Raw genomic sequence first — 19673 nt, forward strand, 5'->3', positions numbered from 1 at the left:
GGTTTGTTGCTGTGACTATTACAAGAGACAAGTTGGGCAAAGGATCTTGGTAAAAGGGCTCAAGAGTACCCCTTGAGCCCACATCAGCTTTAATGTTTTTTTCAGTCCAGTGGCAGGGACTGTTCCCCATGCTCCTGACATGGCAACATCCTGAGCACATCAGGCTTGCTTGTACATTGGATGATGAACCAAATGAGAGCCCTGATTCATTGAGCAGGGCAATGGGAAGTCCAGAAGAAAAAAAACCCAATCAGGTGCTCTTCTGAGAGACCATTTTCAGCCCAGAGAATCCCTAAGGCACAATCTGCTGCCAGTCAGGATTTGGTCTAATCTTTAACACTCCTTACCAGGGAGGTCTCACAGAGCAGCTTGCTTCCTCTCACCAAGTTGCCAATAGTTATATGGAAGTACGTGTTGCCACTGCTCCAGTTGGAGATCTTGGTGAAGGGGTGAGTGATGAGGATATCCTGGTGGGAACACAAAACTGACACTCAACATGCGAAAGCCTCAACTTTCATGAAGGGCTGTGGGGACTTCTCATGTCCCTGTTCACTTTCCATCAAAGCAGACCAAGGATGTCTACCAAGGATGTGATGAGACTCATGGGTATGGCAGTGAGATGCAAGACTGGATCCTCCAGTGCTTGTGAAGGACTGCCATAGTAGAATGACCATGAAGATGGTGGAAGGATCTCATTTACTCCAGCTCCTGTCCTAATGTCTGTGAAAGGATTAAGGAAGCAGCATGTGTCTCCTCCAATTACAGGGTTCTAACAGTTGATGCTTCCAATACATCTTCTGAAAGCTGGCTGGATCTGTGTAACAGTGAATTTCTGCCTCCAGAAACTGTTTGGTCTATCCAGCCTTTCTAATAAGGCTTAATGAGAACTCATTAAGTTCTGAACAACATGCTCTTTGGGATGACTTCTCTGAGGGTTTGGGGAATGGGCTCAGGAGCATCTAGTGAAGCCCTCAGTTTTGCTTACCTTCGTTTTGGGATCAATGAGGCTGACTCCATGCTTATTGATGGCAATTAGAAGGATTTCTGGATAATTTGGCTCTGTAGTTTGCTGTTGGAAATGAGATGAACTGGTTAGAGCATGTGCCAAGCAAAATCAGACCCCTTCCTATTTCCTCACTCCCTATCTTCTCCTGACAGCACTTGGTGGCCTATTAGCTGCTATCCAGTTTATCTTTGAAAGATAAACCTAGAGCTCATCAAGGTATCAGTAACAGTCAGCACTGTCTAGGTAAGTACAGTTTTCCTAAATGCATGATAACCAGTTGCTGAGCTGCTGACAGCATTAAGTTCCTTGTTCCCTTTGGTGGCTTCCCAGAAGTGAAGCAATCTTGCCACTGGCATGGAAGAGCTGGGACAGGCTGAGCAACTCCAGACATCTCCTTTCCTCTTCCAGTTTGTCTGAGGCTCTGCTCCTCCTTATGCAGGCTGATGTGGACCTCCAGGCTAAGACTACACTGCTCTGTTCCCTTCTCAGTTTTGCTCAGTTTACACTCAATTTTGCTCAGTTTGGTCATTGAGAGGAGGAAGTTGCAATAAGGTGTCCAGAGTACCTGGACAGACTTCATGACTACTCGCTTCCTTGATGGAAGTCTAGGGCTGGGGTGAGTGGTCTGGATTCCATTTGTGATGGGTGCAGACAGATCCCTTGGAAAACCACACATTCCCCTTTGCCTTGGCAAAACAGAGAATGGCTCTTGGCTCCTCAGCAGCACAGCTACGAGCAGGGACCCAATGTTTGAGATATGCTGAAGTTCTACAATGGTTCTGGCTGTGTAAAGAGGCAGGGCAGCAAAAAAGAGTGTATTTGTCCTTCACTAATGAAGAGTCTCACACTCTTTCCCTGTTTCAGCAGGGTTGTCCCAGTCTGGTTCAGATCTGGAATCCCCCTGTGGTACAGGGCTTATGAGCTTGGCTAAAAGCTGTCAGAGAACCCCCAGAGCAGGTACCTTCACTTCAAAGAATGCTGATCCAAATGTAGGCCACTTGAAGATAATCTTTAGAAAGGCAAGCTTGGCTTCTTCTCTTGTTTTGCCTGCGTGCTTGTTGTAGCATGCCACGATGGACTGGAACAGAGAACACAACTGAGATGGAGGGTTTGCACTACCTAGTACCAGGGATGTTTGCAGGGAAGGAGCATCAGTCCCACAGTGAGAGATTCATAGAATAGTTTGGGTTGGAATAGACCTTTTTAAGGTCACCTAGTCTGACTTGTCTGCAATGAGCAGGGCCACATTCCGCTAGACCAGATTGCTCTGAGTCCTGTCCAACCTGACCTTTAGGTTTGGTTCCAGTCTGTTCCAATGAACACTTCAAAAAAGTGCTGGCTGGTCACTGGAGCAGGGCCTGAAACCAAGGCAGGTCCTTCTTAGATGAGCTGAGCTGGAAACTCCATTGAAGGGATCATAAGTTTTAATCCTCCAATTAATGCAGCAGAGGAGACTTGAGAGACCTTCAATCGAGAGATGCTGATAAGCACATAGGAAACAGAAAGGACTTATAAGACTATTTCTGGGCAGTGAGACACCTCTGATATTTTAAGACTAGACCTGTCTGCACATGTGCCACAGCTCTCCTTGTGTAAAGCAGGGAGAATTACTCCTCCATTCAGTAGTCTGCATTAAACAACAGACCTTTACACAAGACCATCTCTCAGCATGTGTCCATATGGCATTGCATCCACCACTACAGCCACAGTCGCAGGACAAAGAAAACCCAGGGCATGCATGTGTATGCAAACATGAATGTACAATTTCTCCTCTTGGTGATGCCAGGGAGGCTGAAGCTCTTCTATGGCTCAAGAGGGACCATGGGCCACTCATTCTGGCAGTCCAACTTCAATGCTGAATGTCAGATGAGTCAGCCAAGAGACTGGGCTTCCCCCAGCCAGTCCTGGCATATGAATCAAGCTGCTGGTTTACCCTTTTCCAGTCATCTGGAGAGAGCTGCCGGATGAGGTCCTGAGGCACCAGCTCCTTCAGGAGCTTGGGGATGCTGGGGAAATAAGACTTGTCATCCTCAAACTTCACCCGGTAGATGAGAGCTGCCAGCTGCAGGACCTCTTCCCGTGTGCACTTGTGGTAGCCGCGCAGGTACTTTGGTAACTCCTGCATGGAGGAAAGAACAACTGAGAGATAGAGGGGATGCCCATGGACCTTCATCCTCAGATGTTTAATGGAGTTTGTGGAGGTATCCAGCCCCTGGTTAAGAGGCTGTGCCCTGGGAACATCTGCAAATGGACAATGTCTTTGTAACCCACTCCTAATCCCTCCCAAGTCTTCACTGGTATTGTGGAGTCCTGGAGTACCTGGTAATAGTGGAAGATTGAGTCTGCCATCGAGTCTTTTCCAGGCGTTGTGTTGGTCCACAGTTTTTTCATGAAGAACACTTGGTAGGTGAGAGAAGGCACTATACCTGTTCAAGAGAAGCAGGAATATAGGAGCAATGGTGTGAATACCAGCTGCCAATCAGCGTCTGCAAGCCAGTGGTGCCTATATGCCATCAAAACCTGCAGGGACAGGGGCATTCACAAGGCCAAATGGGCTCTGACCTTGCAGACCAAATCACATCACTGCCATGCAAAGCTTTAATAAAATGGAAAGACTGCTTGGGTTCACTTGCACTATCGTACTTCAGTGATAGTGCTCAAGCCTAACACAGGACAGAGGAGTTGTATCCTGGAGGCACCCATGTCTTGCAGCCACTGAAAAATTCAGCAGAGGTGCAGCCAGTTCCATCATGGATGTGGTCAGTGAGGTGAGGTGAATGCCACCACTAAACCTTCCTGCGGGCAGTTCCTGGAGAGCTGCCCACCAGCAGGCACTCCTCGCAGGGGCAAGGACTAGGCCTGGAGAAGAGGTTTTGCTGCTCTCGGACGACCACCTCCCAGGTGATGTCCCCCAGGGATGGTGCAGGCAGCACACCCACATCAGTGTGGCCCAACAGATCACAAAATAACAAAATCATTAAGGTTGGAAAAGACCTCTAAAACCATTGAGTCCAGTGCCAGGTCCACCACTAAATCATGTCCCTAAGCACCACATCCACATGTTTTTTGAACACTTCTAGGGACAGTGATTCCACTACTTCCCTGGGCAGTCTATTCCAGTGCTTATGGCAGACTGTGTGGTCAATCTTGTTTGAAAGGTCTGGAGGGCAGTAGAAGGGCTGTGTGTGACCCTTAATGAAAAAAGTTACCGTCTTTTGCCGGTCTTGCTTTCTTGATCCAGTCTGTCAAGTGTCTCACAAAGTCAAAGAAGAAATCTCCCTCGGGCACGCTGATGACCTGAGGGACACAGCACATGGTCACAAAGGCTGAGAAGGAGAATCACAGAATACCCTGAGCTGGAAGGGACCCATATGGATCATCAAAGTCCAAGTCCTGGCACAGCACAGGACACCCCAAGAATCACACCATGTGCCTGAGAGCATTGTCCAAATGTTTCTTGAACTCTGTCAGGCTTGGTGCTGTGACCACTTCCCTGGGGAGCCTGTTCCACTGCCCAGTTACCCTCTGGGTGAAAAACCTTTTCTTGTATCCAATCTAAACCTTCCCTGACACAGCTTCACACCATTTCCTCTGGCCCTGTCACTGATCACTAGGCAGAATAGATCAGCGTCTGCCCTCCACTTCACCTCATGAGAAAGCTGTAAACCATGATGAGGTCTCCCTTCAGTCTCCTCTTCTCCAAGCTGAATGAGCCAAGTGACCTCAGCTGCTCCTCTTATGTCTCCCCCTCTAAACCCTTCACTATCTTCGTAGTTTGTCTTTGGATCTTCTCTAACAGCTTTATGTCCTTCTTATATTGTGGTGCCCAAAACAAGTGGCAAGATGTCACAGGCAGGGTTGGCCATTGTCCCATATCCTGTAGCTGTTGCTTGCTGTTTTGTGCTGGTTACACTGATGTATTACAAACTGCTGATGTGAGAAAGCCACTGCCAGCACTTTGCTTCAGGCTCTGTCTCTAATTTCATACATTACTCCTTATTGCAGCTTCTTGTTTCACCAGAATAATTCCTTTCCCTTCCTGATGACTATCTCCACAGATTTCTCCCAGTTGCCAGAGGCAGCTCTAAGCTGCGCATTTTTTTTATTTAGTCCTTTCTTATAAAGCCAACTCACTAGCAGCCTAGGAGAGTTCTGCCTATCACTGTGTTAAGTCCTTGAGGGAGATTGCTGTAAGTCAGGGCTGTGGGACTCCAAACCTCACCTGTATCATGTTGGATCTGACTTAGAAATGCCACACAGCTTGTAGAGAAATGCTTCTCATGAGATAACTCTGGCTCCACCAATGGGTACTGAGTGGCAGGTGGGTCACTGAGTATTTCAGGGCTACTTCAGCCTCTGGGTGAGTCACTCACCTTATCAGAGATTTTGACGAAGAGGCTGAAGCCCTCAGAGGACTTTAGGAGCAGCCTATTGGAGATGTTCTGGCAGAAGTCCTTGGCTTTTGTGCTGGACTCCACTTCAAATGCCTACAAAGAAAGGAAGTTCCTCACCAATTTCTCAAGATTAATTTTCACTTTATGCTCTCTTTGAGGAGCTCTAGGCACACATGCACAGAGGGATTTAGATGCCCACCACTATTGAAATCAGTGACATTGTGAATTATGGTTTGGGGCATGGGAAGGGATGCCTGCAGAAGTTCTATCATGCTACTGCTGCACCATTGTGCTTTTTAATGCTTTATCTATATCCTGTGCTGGCTTATCAAGAGCTCCCCAGGCAATGTAAGAGATTTTTCTCATCTAACAGTGAAGTCTCAGAACTATCTTCCTGGGGGGAAGAGGGAAAGAGAGAGTGAGATACCTCCAAGCTGATTTGTCCTAACTGTCTCTCCACTGATGATGAGGAGATCAGATGACTGGCTTAGACCAAATGTCTGGCTTCTAGATAGCTGAATAAAGGGGAAAATGACTCCTCCTTTATGGATACCTATGGATGGTATATCTAAAGTATGGGATATCTAAAGGACTGTCCCACCTCCATGCACATCCCAGTCCTGGTTTTGCCTTTTGAGCTGTGCTCAGCATTTACATTGCCTCAATTTTGCTCTGCCCACTTAGAGAGATTCAGTTCATAGCACTTTAAAGAAATTCAAGCTTCTGACCACCACAAGCACAACTGTGTTAGCCTGAACCACCAAACCACCAGGACTCATGTTCTACATCCCACAAGAGTCTGATCTGGAGCTCAGTGTCCAGCAGCACTTCAGTGTAGATGCATGTTGCACTGGAACGATGCTAATCTGCCAGGCCACCTCGTGGCTTCCATGGCCAAATGGATAACAGCAAACCCATCCAAGTGCAGAAGTCCCCACTGCTTTCTTCTACTTGCTCTCACACAGATGCACGTGTACAAAGCAGTGCCGTGCTCATAGCTGCTCGTGTCAGAAAAAAATACTCAAAATGATGAGAAATCCCAACAGTTCTCTCAACTCTCCATTAGAGATAAACAAGGGCACGCACAGCTGCTGGAGAGGAATCATCCTTTTCCTTCCACGGATGTGGACTGCTTTACAAATAAACCCACTTGGAAATACAGGAATTTAGTTGGCATGAGGGAAGAGAGAGATCTGAGCCTCACAGGAAGACTAATCAGTACCACAAGATAGGAGTATCTGCAAGGACATGCCTATCTGCTCTGGCATCAATATAAGTAGCTGCCTTATTAGCACGTAAGATGCTTAATGAGAGGTTCCTGAGTGCAGGTATAATTTCTGTGTCATCTCAGGTCCGAAGGTATAATTTCAGTCACCTACTTGCCAGTGCTGTAATAGTCTGCCCAGTCCCAGGGAGCCCCATCATGGTACCCTGCTGGGTATAGTAGGATGGACAATATATGTTGGTTGAGGCTCCAGATAATTGTTATCCAAGGCTTCTGAACCAATGCAATTGAATGGATGAACCCACCCAGTCTCCTTTGTTCTGAGGTCCTACTGTAAAACCTCCAATGAACACCAGCCCAGCACCCTATCTTGAAAAACATGAATTGCAGCAAATCAGAATGGACAAGGATGGGTTTTCCTTGTAATGCTTTGGCCCAGAGTCTTCTGGAAAGGCTGAGCTTTTCTGAATCAGAACCAATATTAGCCTCTTCTGAGATTTTAATAAGAACATTGACAGCCATCCAGACAGAAAAGAAGAATTTCCTCCTCCCCCATTTACCTCATCAGTGTCATCAGGGAAGTAAACCTTATGGAAAATTTGGGTGGTTTTGTGTTGAATGGCTTCCACTTCTACCAGATGAGGCGGGTATTTCCTGGATCCATTCCTGCAAAACAGGAGGTAGCAAGTGTCACAACATCATCAAGGCAAGAATTACTTGTTTAAATTTTCCATTTTAATACATATTATTTTTGAGTAACTTCAACTACTTTCTTAATATTAGGGTGTTTTTCCCCTTAAAAGAAGAAAGAAAAATTTTGATGGGGAATGTATATTTGCTTAGATTGTAGATTATTTCAGTGGACCTGGACAAAGTTGATTCATCTTCATTTTTCTACACAGTTTATCAGCAACATTCTCCACTCGATGTCCCTTTCAGTCAGCTTGGTGGAATACAGAGAGAGGCTGTGTGCTTTCACTGTTCCCCCAGTCACCAAAATATCTCCTAGTTGTATTTTCTCACACATATTTGGATGTTGTAGTACAGTCAGGTCTAGGTCTTTTGGTGCCATACCTCAGGGCTTTCTGGAGTCTCTGGATGCAGTCTGTTGCCAAGGGATGATGTTTCCGGGATTGCAGGAACCTCTGGACATGCGGCAGGAGGATGTTACTGGGAGGGAAAAGGCCTGTACACAACCACAATAGCTCCCAGCCTTTCTCTTCACTGTATCTAAACAAGGAGAGACCCAGGAGGAAGAACATCACTCACAGCATGGACATTTCATGTCTGCTTTGCCCAACACGGGCTAGTGTATTTGGGACAAGGGGAACAAAGAGCCTATACTTGATGTGGTTGTCCGTGAGCTGCTTGAGGGTCTGGCAGTAGATTTCATCCTTCAGGGGTTCCGCTTTCAAGGCACCTTCAAATATTTGGTCTGTCAGCTCATTGACTGAGCGGGTCCTTTTGGATGGGTAGTCACCCATATACTTCAGCACTGGTGGGGGTAGGAGTCAAGGATCAGCTAACTGGGATATTTGGGGAAGCCCCTCTGCTGATGATGTGGTTAAAAGCATCGTAACATGACTACAGAAGTGGCTGCAATTTGGTGGAGGGGGTGCAGTGTATGGTAAAGACTTTAAACTGCTTTAGAAGATGTCCAGCAAGCTGTCTCTCCCTTTATCATGCATCAAACTAATTTGAAACATTGATTGTTTTGGAGTTGGGATACGTAGACATAAGAAAGTTGCGTGTGATCATGTATTACCTGATCACAGGTACAGGCACCACTGTAAAAGACCAGATTTTCAGCTAGTGTCAGACACCAGTGGAGCTGCAGCAACATAAACCAAATGACAGCCTTCACCATCATGCATATTGCAACTATTCTGCATAAGAGACCACAGTTTTAAAAATTAACATGTATGACACAACAAGAGGAAAAGCACAAAAATGCAAATGTCCCTATTTTTTTCCTTTTCTTTTAACTTCTCCTCCTATTATTATTTGCTAATAAGAGGAAACCAGTGGTAGCAGCAAGAGTGTACTATTAATCAGTAACAAGCCAACAGAACTATTCAAACCATGAAGTTTGAATCCTAGAGTGAAGTCCCATCAAAAAAATAAAGGCTTCAACAGATTGGATCTATGGTTGCACTTAGCTCTTCTCTCCCATGCTGTGTACCTTCTGCCAAGTAAGGGATATTCAGACATCAAACCCTGTCCCCAAGGCCATGTGGATGGTGTTCATCCACACTGATTAGGGTTATGGCCTTCCACAGCAGATGCATTTTGCAGAAATTCAGCTGAAGCAAGCCAGAACAGAGCGAGTGTGGACCAGCAGGACTCAGTAACTTGTTCCCTATTCCTCATTTATTAAGAACTAGACACACCTCAGATCTCAATGATACTTGAGTACAGATCTATGGCTCAGACCCATCTCCAAGACTATGATATGGTCCCAAAGCTGTTAAGAGGGACCACAAACCTTTCCATGGGCTTTGCTTGGGGCCTTAAAGAGCTTGATCCACCCTTTGCCCATCAGACCTGTTGCCCAAGGGCTCTCCCAAGCAGAGGAAGGATATCAATGAAGGCCATGCAGGCTTCTTGGGACAGCTCCTCACTGCCCAGGATCTTCTTCAGCAGTGGCTGTTTGATGGGCTCACGGGTGTAACACCACAGCTTGTCCTTTCCACGGCTCTTTGTGATCATGACTCGGCTGAGGGTGTGCTTGGGAGGTGGCCTGGCAGGAAATGCAAAGCAAGAAAGTGGAGAGATTACAGGGATAAAAGGGACAGCTTGTGGCCAATGTTTCACCTAGGAAGGTTGCTTGCAGCACCTGGCTAATGAACTCTTACAACAAATGGGACTTGACAATTTAGTAAGTATCCAGCTCCAGTTCTATGCAAAGATAAATATTTGTACTTTCCTAGGGCTTAGAAAAGTCCTTTAAAGGACCTTACCCAAATACTGACACCAAAACAACCTACCCTATCCCGAAGAACTTCTAACCACAATAAGAAGGATGATGGCAAAAAATTGTCAGGACAGCCACACTGAAAGAGTATCACCTAGCAGTACAAGCCTACCAGGGGAAAATATTCCACAGGATCTGGTCTGCCTGTTTGGATTGCCAGTCCATCCAAACAGGAGTGGGAGTTTTGGTCAGGTGCATTCAGCAGTGGTGCACATTTACATCTTTGGAGCTGAGATGAAAGTGCCGGTACCTAATTTAAGTGCTGGCTATATGGTCTAAGTACATCCTCCCACATAATATTAAATTTCACACTGTTACACCTCTGCTTAGAAGAAATCCTTCATAAAACCTTATCTGTGAAAAACATGGCTCAAATGCCATGACCTAAACTAGAGGTTGCAGTTATAAAACGTCACACAACGGGGTATTCAGAGTCTTTTCCAGCAGCAAAATTTTCCTGATTCCTAGGCTACTTGCAGATGGATTCCTATAAATTTTGAGGATGGTTTAAAAAAATCACCTAAAATAATCATAGGAAAATTCCTCCAAGGTATATGGCTTTACTTTCTCTTCACTGTCTGAAATTGCCATCTGAGAGGTTCTGATAACATCTTGTCGTTGGTCAGGGGTCATTGTGACCAGTGCCTGTGGGATGAAAAGCTCTCTGTTACTTGGTATATTCGATATAAAATACATCTGATATATTCAGAGAGAGGAAGCAGATACAAAACAAAAATAACAATGAGTGAATAAGAACAACCCATCAATTCCAGGTAACACTCAGTAAGAACTGTGCAACCATCATTTCTCTGTGTCATTCTCAGTTACTAATGCAAGGAATAACAAATGTTTCCATAATGTGGGTCATTTCCTAAAGAAGACAATGTGCTTTGGATCCTACAGCTCCTTATATGAATGCAGTGGTTTCCTCCAACCCCAAATACACCTTTAAGTATTTAGGCCAGCTGGAGTGATTTAGCATGATACATGGATATTCCAAGTCACAGGTTTGTGGTGTTCTAAGTGCCAGGACCAGAAGAAAGGCTGAGATCATTTTTGCCTTGGACAACTTGTCACCTCTCTCATCCACTTTGTTTTCCACCTTATGTTCAGGGAGACTTTGGACAGATCTAAGCACTTCAGGAATGCTTTGACCTCCTCAAGCATTGTACCAAGTTGTGTAATTCTGTAAGACAGCTTACCACGATCTCCAGTGGAGGCATGGTGACTGTAGGTAAGACATAGACGGAATCAGTTGGGAAATCCCCTCTCTGCTTGGTCCGTTCGTTGAGCCCATTAGCCCACCCTGAATTCATCACTTGTTCTCCTGTGTCCTGGTCCAGAACTATGAGGTCTCCTTTGAGGAAGCTGAGGAACCCAGATTCTTCTCCTACTGCAAGAAAACCAGCCATTGGTTTGAATTTTTTTCCAAATTCTTTGGGAATATTAAATCTATCTATATGTTTACCACTGAGATGGGCTATTTACTTACCAGGGTTTGGGTTGTCTTGGAGAGTGACCACATACTTGGATCGTTTCCTTAGTCCTTCAAGGAAGGTCACCACCAGGTCCCGGATATCCTCTGCATTGTTGGAGGTGAAAGTGTATTCATCGCCTTTAATGGTAGCCAAAGTGAAACTCTGTCCTTGCAACTTTCCTCCTCTGGGATATATTTTTATGGGAGACATACACATGACACTTAATGACATCAAGAGGCAAAGCTTGGAAAAAGGCTGGTTTATGGTGAGATTGCCAGCTAAGTCCTTACCTGCTGCTTGACACAGCTGTGATCTCTGGGAAAGAGAGCTCTAAGAGAACCTGCTCCTGTTCATCCACAAAGTACACTCCTGTCCAGTTGACAGCTACAATCACATCATTTTTAGGCAGGCTTGGCCCTGTGTTGAAGACAAGGCATACAATCAGCTTATGAAGGGTCTTAGGATACAGAAAATGTGTGCCTTTCAAAGCAGGATTCAACAATAAAAAAACCAGTGGTTTTTTTTTTTGTTTGTTTGTTTGTTTTAGGAAGAGAAATAGTATCAGACTCATAGCCTGAGCTGTTGCTAATCAGGATGCAACAAAAAATAACATATCCAAAAAAGACTAGCTAGATTATCTCCTTCTTGTCTGTGGAATCCCTCTCTCTCTTTCATTTTGCTTTAGAGCATCCTGTGCTCTGGGGATGTGCTTTACTGACTCACCTGAGAATTTGAAGGCTTCATAAAACCGAGAAAACAGTAAAGGCCACTTGAAACGTGCAAAATCCACTACCTCTTCCTTGACCTTTTTTGGGTCTGTTCTCTTCTGAGTATAAATTCCCTACAGAAAAAGCAAACCACAATCAACATGAAGCAAACCCCCACTTAGGAAGAGAGCAAACAAAATTAATCTATGTAACCCGAAGGTCTTGGAACTAATATTAAAGGAGGTCTCAGTGCATCTAAGGGCCAAACAAAATACTACAGGAACAAGTGATAGTTTGGGCCAAGTCCTGGCCTTTGGTTCCCACTTCAGGGAACAATTTGACTTTAAGAAGCCTGGGCAAGCATATGGCTGAGATTTGTCTCAGTTGACCTTGGGTTTCCTTTTGGGGGATTTTGGGTCAACCTTTTGGCTTGACAGTTCTTTAGCTGGAAATGGACACTCAACAGCCCTTAAGTACCTTATGTAGGACATCCTCAGATACTGACACTTCTATACAAAACTGACAGGCCAATGGAGGATGTGCAAGATCCAAGTGAGTTGCATCCCTGGGTCTCCATTGACAGTTAAGGCGAGGTGAGACTCGTGACACACATGGAGATGTTTACATTTTAGGGATCTTAATCTGAAGGTGGCTCCTGCAGTTAAATGGATGCCAATTATCATGTCAGGATGACCAACCTTATGAATGGTCGCAAGTTATGAGTAATGAGTTATGGAAGGGGTTGCCATGTGACAGTGTCACAAATGTTCTAATTGAAGTCAGGGAGGTTTTATATAATGCCTGGCACAATAAGGTCCCAACATTACCTGGAGACATGAACAATCACTGTAATACAACCACAATCCTGTGTAACAAGAATATCACCCCAGAGATAGTATTTTGCTTCTCCCACTAAATCTCTGCACGTTGCCTCGTTCTGTCAGATCTTGCCTCAAAACCTGCAGTAAAGCTGAACGTAGCTAGAACAAACTCTGTCCTTTCTCACTGATTTAGCTTCAGGCTAGGCTAAGAGCTGAGCTATGATGTCTGACATGTTTAAAAGACATATGAAACTACTGAAGCATGCCATGGTGCTCCACTGTCCCCACCTTTTTATGTGCAGCTATAATGAGCTGAGCCCATTTTTCTACTGTTTTTGATGCTGTGATCTCTCTGTCTGGGATGTAGGATGGAATTAGATTTAGCAGCCTTTCCAGTACCATCTCTGACCCGTAGTCCACATAGTATTGCTGGGAAGCCAGTTCTGCTAGATCTTCCTCCTATGGGAGACAAACAAGCCAAGTTAATACTGTTACTAGGTCTTCAGAACATCCATCCTCCACCATTCAAGGAGCTCTTTGTGGCAGCTGGACGTACTGCTGCTTCAGTACATGGCGTGGTGATGCTTCGTTTCAACAGAACTTCAGCAGTGCTTTTTGCACATCAAAAGTCCAGGAGATTGACCACTAAAAGCTAAGACTAAGCCTTAACATGTTCAGTGACTAGCACTACACAACCTCCTCTGTACTGTGTGGGAACACGTTTTCCCCAGTCTTTCTTTGCAGATCAGTCTGTTTCTGATGCCTGCAGTCAGCAGTGGATGATTTTGCTATGGTAGACAGAGCTTAGTGATTGAAAACTGCATGTATCCATCACTTCCCACATTTGGGAAGCCCAGCAACTGAAGCACCTGTGCATAATGCAGAACTGTAAAATTCCTTTGATGCAGCTACATTTCAAGCATTGTGGGGTGAAATAATAGAGCTACTGCAATGATAATAGCACAAGAAGACCAAAGGGTGGGGGAGAAAGGACAGGACTTCTGATAAGATAAAAGAACTGCAGTTAACGCAAAAGAGATGTGAAGAGACAATTTAGTTCTCAAGGTGACTGGACTCTACCGGACCACAGGAGAATGATCACGTATTCGGGAAGAGAGACGTCTTCAATTTGACACCTGGGTGATCTTAAATACAAGCAAAAAAACCCTCCAAACTCCCCTCAAAAATGTGATGGACATTTTCAGAGAAATAATTCTGTAAGCTTCCAGAGCTTATGCCATTATGTTTATGCTGCCAATGTCCCTTCACTGTATGGCAGAATTGCTGGGTTTGTATTGCATGGCAGAGGTCTGGGTATCCTGAAAAGCATCTCTCATGTCTAAGACTTGACAGAATTCACCAAACAAGGTTTTGCTGTGTACTCCTGATGTGGTGATCTGATTACAGACTACCTGTGGCCCTCCAAGCAGAGGCTGATGGATGAAGTGGCTGTTCACTTTTCCATCCAAAAGTCACCAGGCGAGAGTGCTCATGCAGCACCCAAGCCCAGTCAAGAGGATCTGATTGTTGTAGCTACTGTTTTCTAAATGAATACCATAAACCCCCAAACTAATAGGCATCCAGGGAGGAATATTTGTCATCCCCTTTGTTGGAACCTACTTCACCATCTCAAAGATACTTGTTGGACCAGACCAGTAGCTGCTAAAGTCACATACCTTGTCACACCGGTACTCCCCAAACTTCACCCCTCGCACGATCTGTTGGTAAATGAGATTGGTAGCCACGTTGTCCTCACTTGGGTTGTGCCAAGGAGTGAAGATCTCCTTCCTGAAGAAGAGCCGCCACGGCGCGTTGCGCTCCTGTGCTCCCTGTTCTTTGGCGTACTGCTCACACTGAGACACAGCATCCATCACATGGTCATTGCCACTCCCCAGCGAGGATACCTAGTCAGGGCAGAGGGAAACGTGCCATTCACCTCTCTAAAAGCTACTCTTTCTAGGTAGAGATATCTGGTTTTGAGTCACTCATTCAGACCTCCTTTATAATCAAAATAAATCAATATATCTATGTCTACTAGCCAGAATTTATCACATCTGTCTTTTCACTGGAGTCTGGCATGAAGCCCTAAAGTACTATATCCCCTTAGACTTAACATCCCTGGATGAATGTCTCCTTAAAAAAGACAAAGAGGGTGGAGTATAAACCGCTTTCTTCTCCACCTGCAGGCAGAGGTGGCCACATCTGGAGGTGAGAATATACTTCATCCTCTTAGACAGCAACTGTAGGAGTACTTCAGTTTCATTGACTTGCAGCTGTTGTTTCAGCTGAAGTTTTACCCTAGGTCTGTTTTCCTTCTCATTTACGCTCACCTTTATTTTAACAGAATTTCTGAAAAAGGTATGTTTTTAGGTTAAATAAATCAGTTTAAATGCCAATGCAGGTATGACAGTTTATGTTCTAGCTCATTTTCAAAGCTTAATTTCAACCATTAGCTTTCCAATTAAATGTAGTAGCTCCCCCGCATAAAAATCCACGTTGTTTGTTTTATTGCAAATTCACCTCAAATAAACATGTCAGAGAGTAAAAACATAGCATCACGTAATTCTGTAGGTGGAAAGAAATTTCTGGATGTTTCTGGTCCAGCCCAGTGGTTAGAGCAGGTCCATCTGTGCATTTTCCTGCTAAATTCTGAATATCTCCAAGGAGGGAGATTTTCCGACAACACCACTCCAGAGTTTGACTACTCTTATTGTGAAAATCATGCTGACACTTGCACTGTAGAAATTTTCCTTCTGCCTTCTGGAAGTTATGTGACAGCAACTAGAACCTCCCTCTTCTTTCACAGAGTTATTCAGGAACAGATCTCAAGATATACCTTGTCAAAAAGTGCAATGTAAAGTGAGAAGCCAAATCGATCCTTCAGGCTGATTTTGTCAGCCAAAGAATTACAGAGCTCTTTAGCAGTTGTTGCAGAGTCGGTCAGCAGTGTTTTGGTTGTCCCATCCATAAATGTTACAGGCAGCATGATAGGTTTCTTGGACTTGGTTGCCTAATGGATGAAAGTCAAACTTTATAAGGTTATGTGTATTTCAATACTATTTACCTACATACTCTTCTGTCCCACTCTGATAACCATTTACTAATTCCTGATCCCACTGACTGGCTGCTTTTGAATACTACCATACTGTATTTATCAACAGGAAAATGTATGGTCAGCCACTGACAGCACTTGGAAGTCACAGATATTTTATTTAACACATTCAGTCCTCAAGGCGCCTAATCCAATAAACACAAGCATGCCTGGAAATGCTCATGGACACTGGAGCACAACTGTATATGCTAGTAAACCAGCAGAGAAAAAGAGCAATTTTTGCACAAACTGCCTTTTCCAGCTATGATTATCCCCAGACAAGTCCCAGGGACCATTTTCAGGAGGCAGTTTGCCTGCAGCCACCTTCATCTTTAAGACGGTTTTCTAGAATATATGGGGGCTTGCTCCGTGCCAGCTGGCTTCAAGGTCCAATAGCATTCTCAAGCACACTTAATTTAAAAGTTTTGAGACAGCCAAAAGCATCGATCTGAGGATACATACTCTGCAGCAAAACCAGGAGGGACAGGGAATGCAATATCTTGGAATTACCTGAACATTCTTGACAGAAATATGCATTTTGTCGCCCCACATTCTGTCCTGCCAGAGATGTGGTTCCTGCGACAGTGAAAGGCTTAAACCCTGAGCCTCAGCTGCCTGGGGAGGAGATGGAGGGACTCGTACCTGCAGCTCCAACCAGCTGGGTGGCTGTGTCCTTGTCCCATTGGCAAATGTTCGCCTCAGCCTCTCTTCACAATAGGGAGCATAACCTGGGGGGCCTCCATTGATAAAGTTCCTTAAATACTGTTGGCAGCAGGGAACACATTGGTTAGACCTTTGGCTCTTTAGACCAGGCACTTGCAAAGGTTAAGAAGCAATGTCTTATTGGAGAAAAGCCCTCTGGGACTAACGACAGTGATACTACTCAGGCTCAAATGTTCATACATTGCATCACTGGAAGCTGAGAGAGAGTATGACGGTCTGCACCCCTGCCTTGTTCTTCTACTGTGCTTTTCTGGCCTTGAAGGAGATAAGATACCAGACTAGACAGAACTTTGATTGAAGCCAGTGCAGCAGCTTTTCTGTTTCTGCTATTGCTGCCACTGATTTCTACCTCTGTATTTTAAAGATGTATTATAAAATGTTATTGAGTGTTGGGCAAAAAGATAGGAGTGAATGAAAAAGATGTGTAAGTAATGACCCAAGGGAATTGTAAGTGAATACCACTCAGAAAACATAGCTGCCAGCACAAGAGATCTTTCACAGTGACATTAAACAGGCATTTCTTTAGTCAAATTTTAAACTGCATTTTGGAAGATCCTAAACCAGAATTTGAGGCACTTCACTGTATGTTAAAAATACAATCACACTACTGTAGAGAAAATGAAATCCAATGACTTCTACAGTATGAATGATAATACACTTAAAAATATTACACAAACATCTTGGCCAAAATGTTAGCTAAGACAAATAGTTCTGTAAATCAAATTCTTCTGAGAGACTTTGTAGATAGATAAAGGCTTCTCTGAATGATAACACACAGCTATTCCTTCAGATACACAGATAGCTTTATAACACGGTCAGCCGTAAATAACATGGCTAGAGAGACAGGCATCTCTGTCAACAGTAACTTATAAAGTATGAAATATCTAGGTAATACAGTCATATTACATGGATTACAGCTGATGCAAATGATTGTAAGCAGTTGATGCAATGTAAAAGTGTAGTTTCAATTATGCTATTGCTAATAATGAACTATGTAATTATTTATTTTTCATATTTCTACTTTTTTTGTGGTTGAGCCTTCCCACTAAGCCCATTGTTACTTGAAAGAAAGGTGCAAAGAACAGGAGTGCTAATGTGTCTTGACCCATGCTTAACATATGATGGAAAAGTGGAATCCAAAGCACAACTTGCATATCTGGGAGCTGGAATACATATTGAAAACTGCCTCATTATCAATACCCTTCTCAAAATGTTCAGTTCTAATTGAGACTTTTGAATGCCATCCAGAGGGACCTGGACAGGCTTGAGAGGTGGGTCTGTGTGAACCTTCTGAAGTTCAACAAGGCCAGATGCAAGGTCCTGCACATGAACTGGGGTAATCCCAGAGACAAATACAGGCTGGATGGAGAATGGAGAGCAATCCTGAGGAGAAGAACTTACTGTTGTTGGGGGACATTGTCTTGGCAATGTGTGCTCGCAGCCCAGAAAGTCAACTGGGCTGCATCAAAAGCAGTGTGACCAGCAGGTCAAGGGAACAGATTCTGCTCCTCTGCTCTGCCATCACAAGACCTCACCTGGAATACTGTGTCCAGCTCTGTGGCCCCCAACACAAGAAAGACATATACCTGCTGCAGCAAGTCCAGAGGAGGCCACGAAGATCACAAGTGAGAGGGCTGGAGCACCTCTGTTATGAAGACAAGCTGAGAGAGTTGGGATTGTTCAGCCTGGGGAAAATAAGGCTCCAAGGAGACCTTAGAGCACCTTCTAGTACCTAAACAACTGGAGATAAAGGTGCTGGAGATGAGAGAGTTGGAGAAGGACTTTTGACAAGGGCACGGAGTGCTAGCACACAGAGAAGTTGCTTTAAACTGACAGACAGTAAGTTCAGACTGGATATAAGGAAGAAATTCTTTCCTATGAGAGTGGTAAGGCACTGGAACATGTTGCCCAGAAAAGTTGTGGCTGCCTCAACCCAGGAAATCTTCAAGGCTAGGCTGGATGGGGATTTGAGCAGTCTGCTCTAGTGGAAAGTGTCCCTGCCCATGGCAGGGCGATTGAACTAGATGACCTATAACGATCCTTTCCAACCCAAATCATTCTACGACTCTGTAATCTTATGATTCTATGAGTCTACGTCCAAGTCTCCAGAACTGCTCATAAATTATTTCTTATAAGTGCTTCACTACTCTAAAGTAATCTTTCGCTATTAAAGATTTAAATCCACATAACTTCCTGTGCCATACTTTCTCAGATCTCATTTCCACACATAATTTAATTTTCTGCCACTTTGCCAGTGATTTATCTGCTTTATTAGATTTCATTGGCAAGGCTCGGGGACGAAGGAGGGATTTCTGTTCTGGCTTCAGCTCTTTCAGTGCCAAAAACCCAGTATCTAATCTGATTATATATGGAAATTAATGACATACCTTTATTTCCAGTCAGGCACTAGAACAAGCTGCACAGGGAAGTGGTGGAATCACCATCCCTGGAAGTGATCATAAACCATGTAGATGTGGCACTTGTGGACATGCTTTAGTGGCAGGCTTGGTTATGGTTGGACTTGTTGATCTTAGAGGTCTTTTCCAACCTTAATAATTCAATGACTCATTTGGAATGCAGACCATTCAAATCTGGGCAAAATAATTTTGCCCAGAAAAAGGTTCCAAGAAATTCCTTAAGAACAACCTGATTTTCAAAAGTGTCAGCTGCTTAGCATCCCCCACTGACTTCAGTCGTGCTGATCCACAGTGCTGCTGAAGACATTAAATGTCACCTCACAGGGCTGTTTAGAATTGGATGTTTTCAATATGACACATGGTGGGGCATGTACATCATGCAGAGAGCACCTATGCAAACATACTTCCAGGTAAATTAAATCCTTCTCTTTCTAAGTGCAAATTTTAAAATATCAATTTATATTTATAATTAGCTGTGTAGTTCTATTCCTTGCCAATTGTGCTAGAGTACATGCCTGAGGTCACACTGTCAAAGCCAGTAGATTCTTGAATGAATGCACAGACCTTTGTATATGAGAAACAGGGGAGAAATGTGGGCTCTTCTGGTTGTGCAAATTCCACTTGAAGCTTCCCACAAGGAACTTTCCTGCCAGAAGTCAATAACATCTTCACACATCTACAGTGCAGGAGGCACCATCTAAACTGGTTGTCTATATTCCCTTTAGAATCACAGGAAAGAGAGGGTCAGTTCTCAGGAGTGACTCATCTGACTCCCATAAGACATGGAACCTGGGATCATGCACACTTTTCTCAGGAACTTGGTCATCTTCATTTCTG

The 19673-nt window shown here is 44.3% G+C and overlaps 1 protein-coding gene across 4 annotated transcripts in view; it reads right to left on the reverse strand.

Moving 5' to 3' along the window:
- MYO7A (myosin VIIA) overlaps positions 1–19673 on the reverse strand; it is a 103429-nt gene that overhangs the window by 1097 nt on the left and 82659 nt on the right. For all 4 annotated transcript variants that reach the window (XM_027677602.1, XM_027677603.1, XM_027677601.1 and 1 more), the window contains 20 exons: positions 16339–16458; positions 15442–15615; positions 14282–14509; positions 12894–13064; positions 11801–11918; positions 11368–11494; positions 11092–11261; positions 10802–10992; positions 10120–10244; positions 9208–9365; positions 7970–8123; positions 7700–7855; positions 7186–7291; positions 5380–5493; positions 4216–4303; positions 3326–3432; positions 2940–3125; positions 1968–2084; positions 986–1069; positions 348–467 (listed from right to left, as the gene is read on the reverse strand). In XM_027677602.1, the coding sequence (XP_027533403.1) occupies positions 348–467; positions 986–1069; positions 1968–2084; positions 2940–3125; positions 3326–3432; positions 4216–4303; positions 5380–5493; positions 7186–7291; positions 7700–7855; positions 7970–8123; positions 9208–9365; positions 10120–10244; positions 10802–10992; positions 11092–11261; positions 11368–11494; positions 11801–11918; positions 12894–13064; positions 14282–14509; positions 15442–15615; positions 16339–16458 (2814 nt within the window). The remainder of the gene's footprint in view (positions 1–347; positions 468–985; positions 1070–1967; positions 2085–2939; positions 3126–3325; positions 3433–4215; positions 4304–5379; positions 5494–7185; positions 7292–7699; positions 7856–7969; positions 8124–9207; positions 9366–10119; positions 10245–10801; positions 10993–11091; positions 11262–11367; positions 11495–11800; positions 11919–12893; positions 13065–14281; positions 14510–15441; positions 15616–16338; positions 16459–19673) is intronic.

Source organism: Neopelma chrysocephalum, unplaced genomic scaffold, assembly GCF_003984885.1.
Source record: "Neopelma chrysocephalum unplaced genomic scaffold, ASM398488v2 Primary Assembly neopelma1_43, whole genome shotgun sequence".
In the NCBI taxonomy this organism is placed as follows: Eukaryota; Metazoa; Chordata; class Aves; order Passeriformes; family Pipridae; genus Neopelma; species Neopelma chrysocephalum.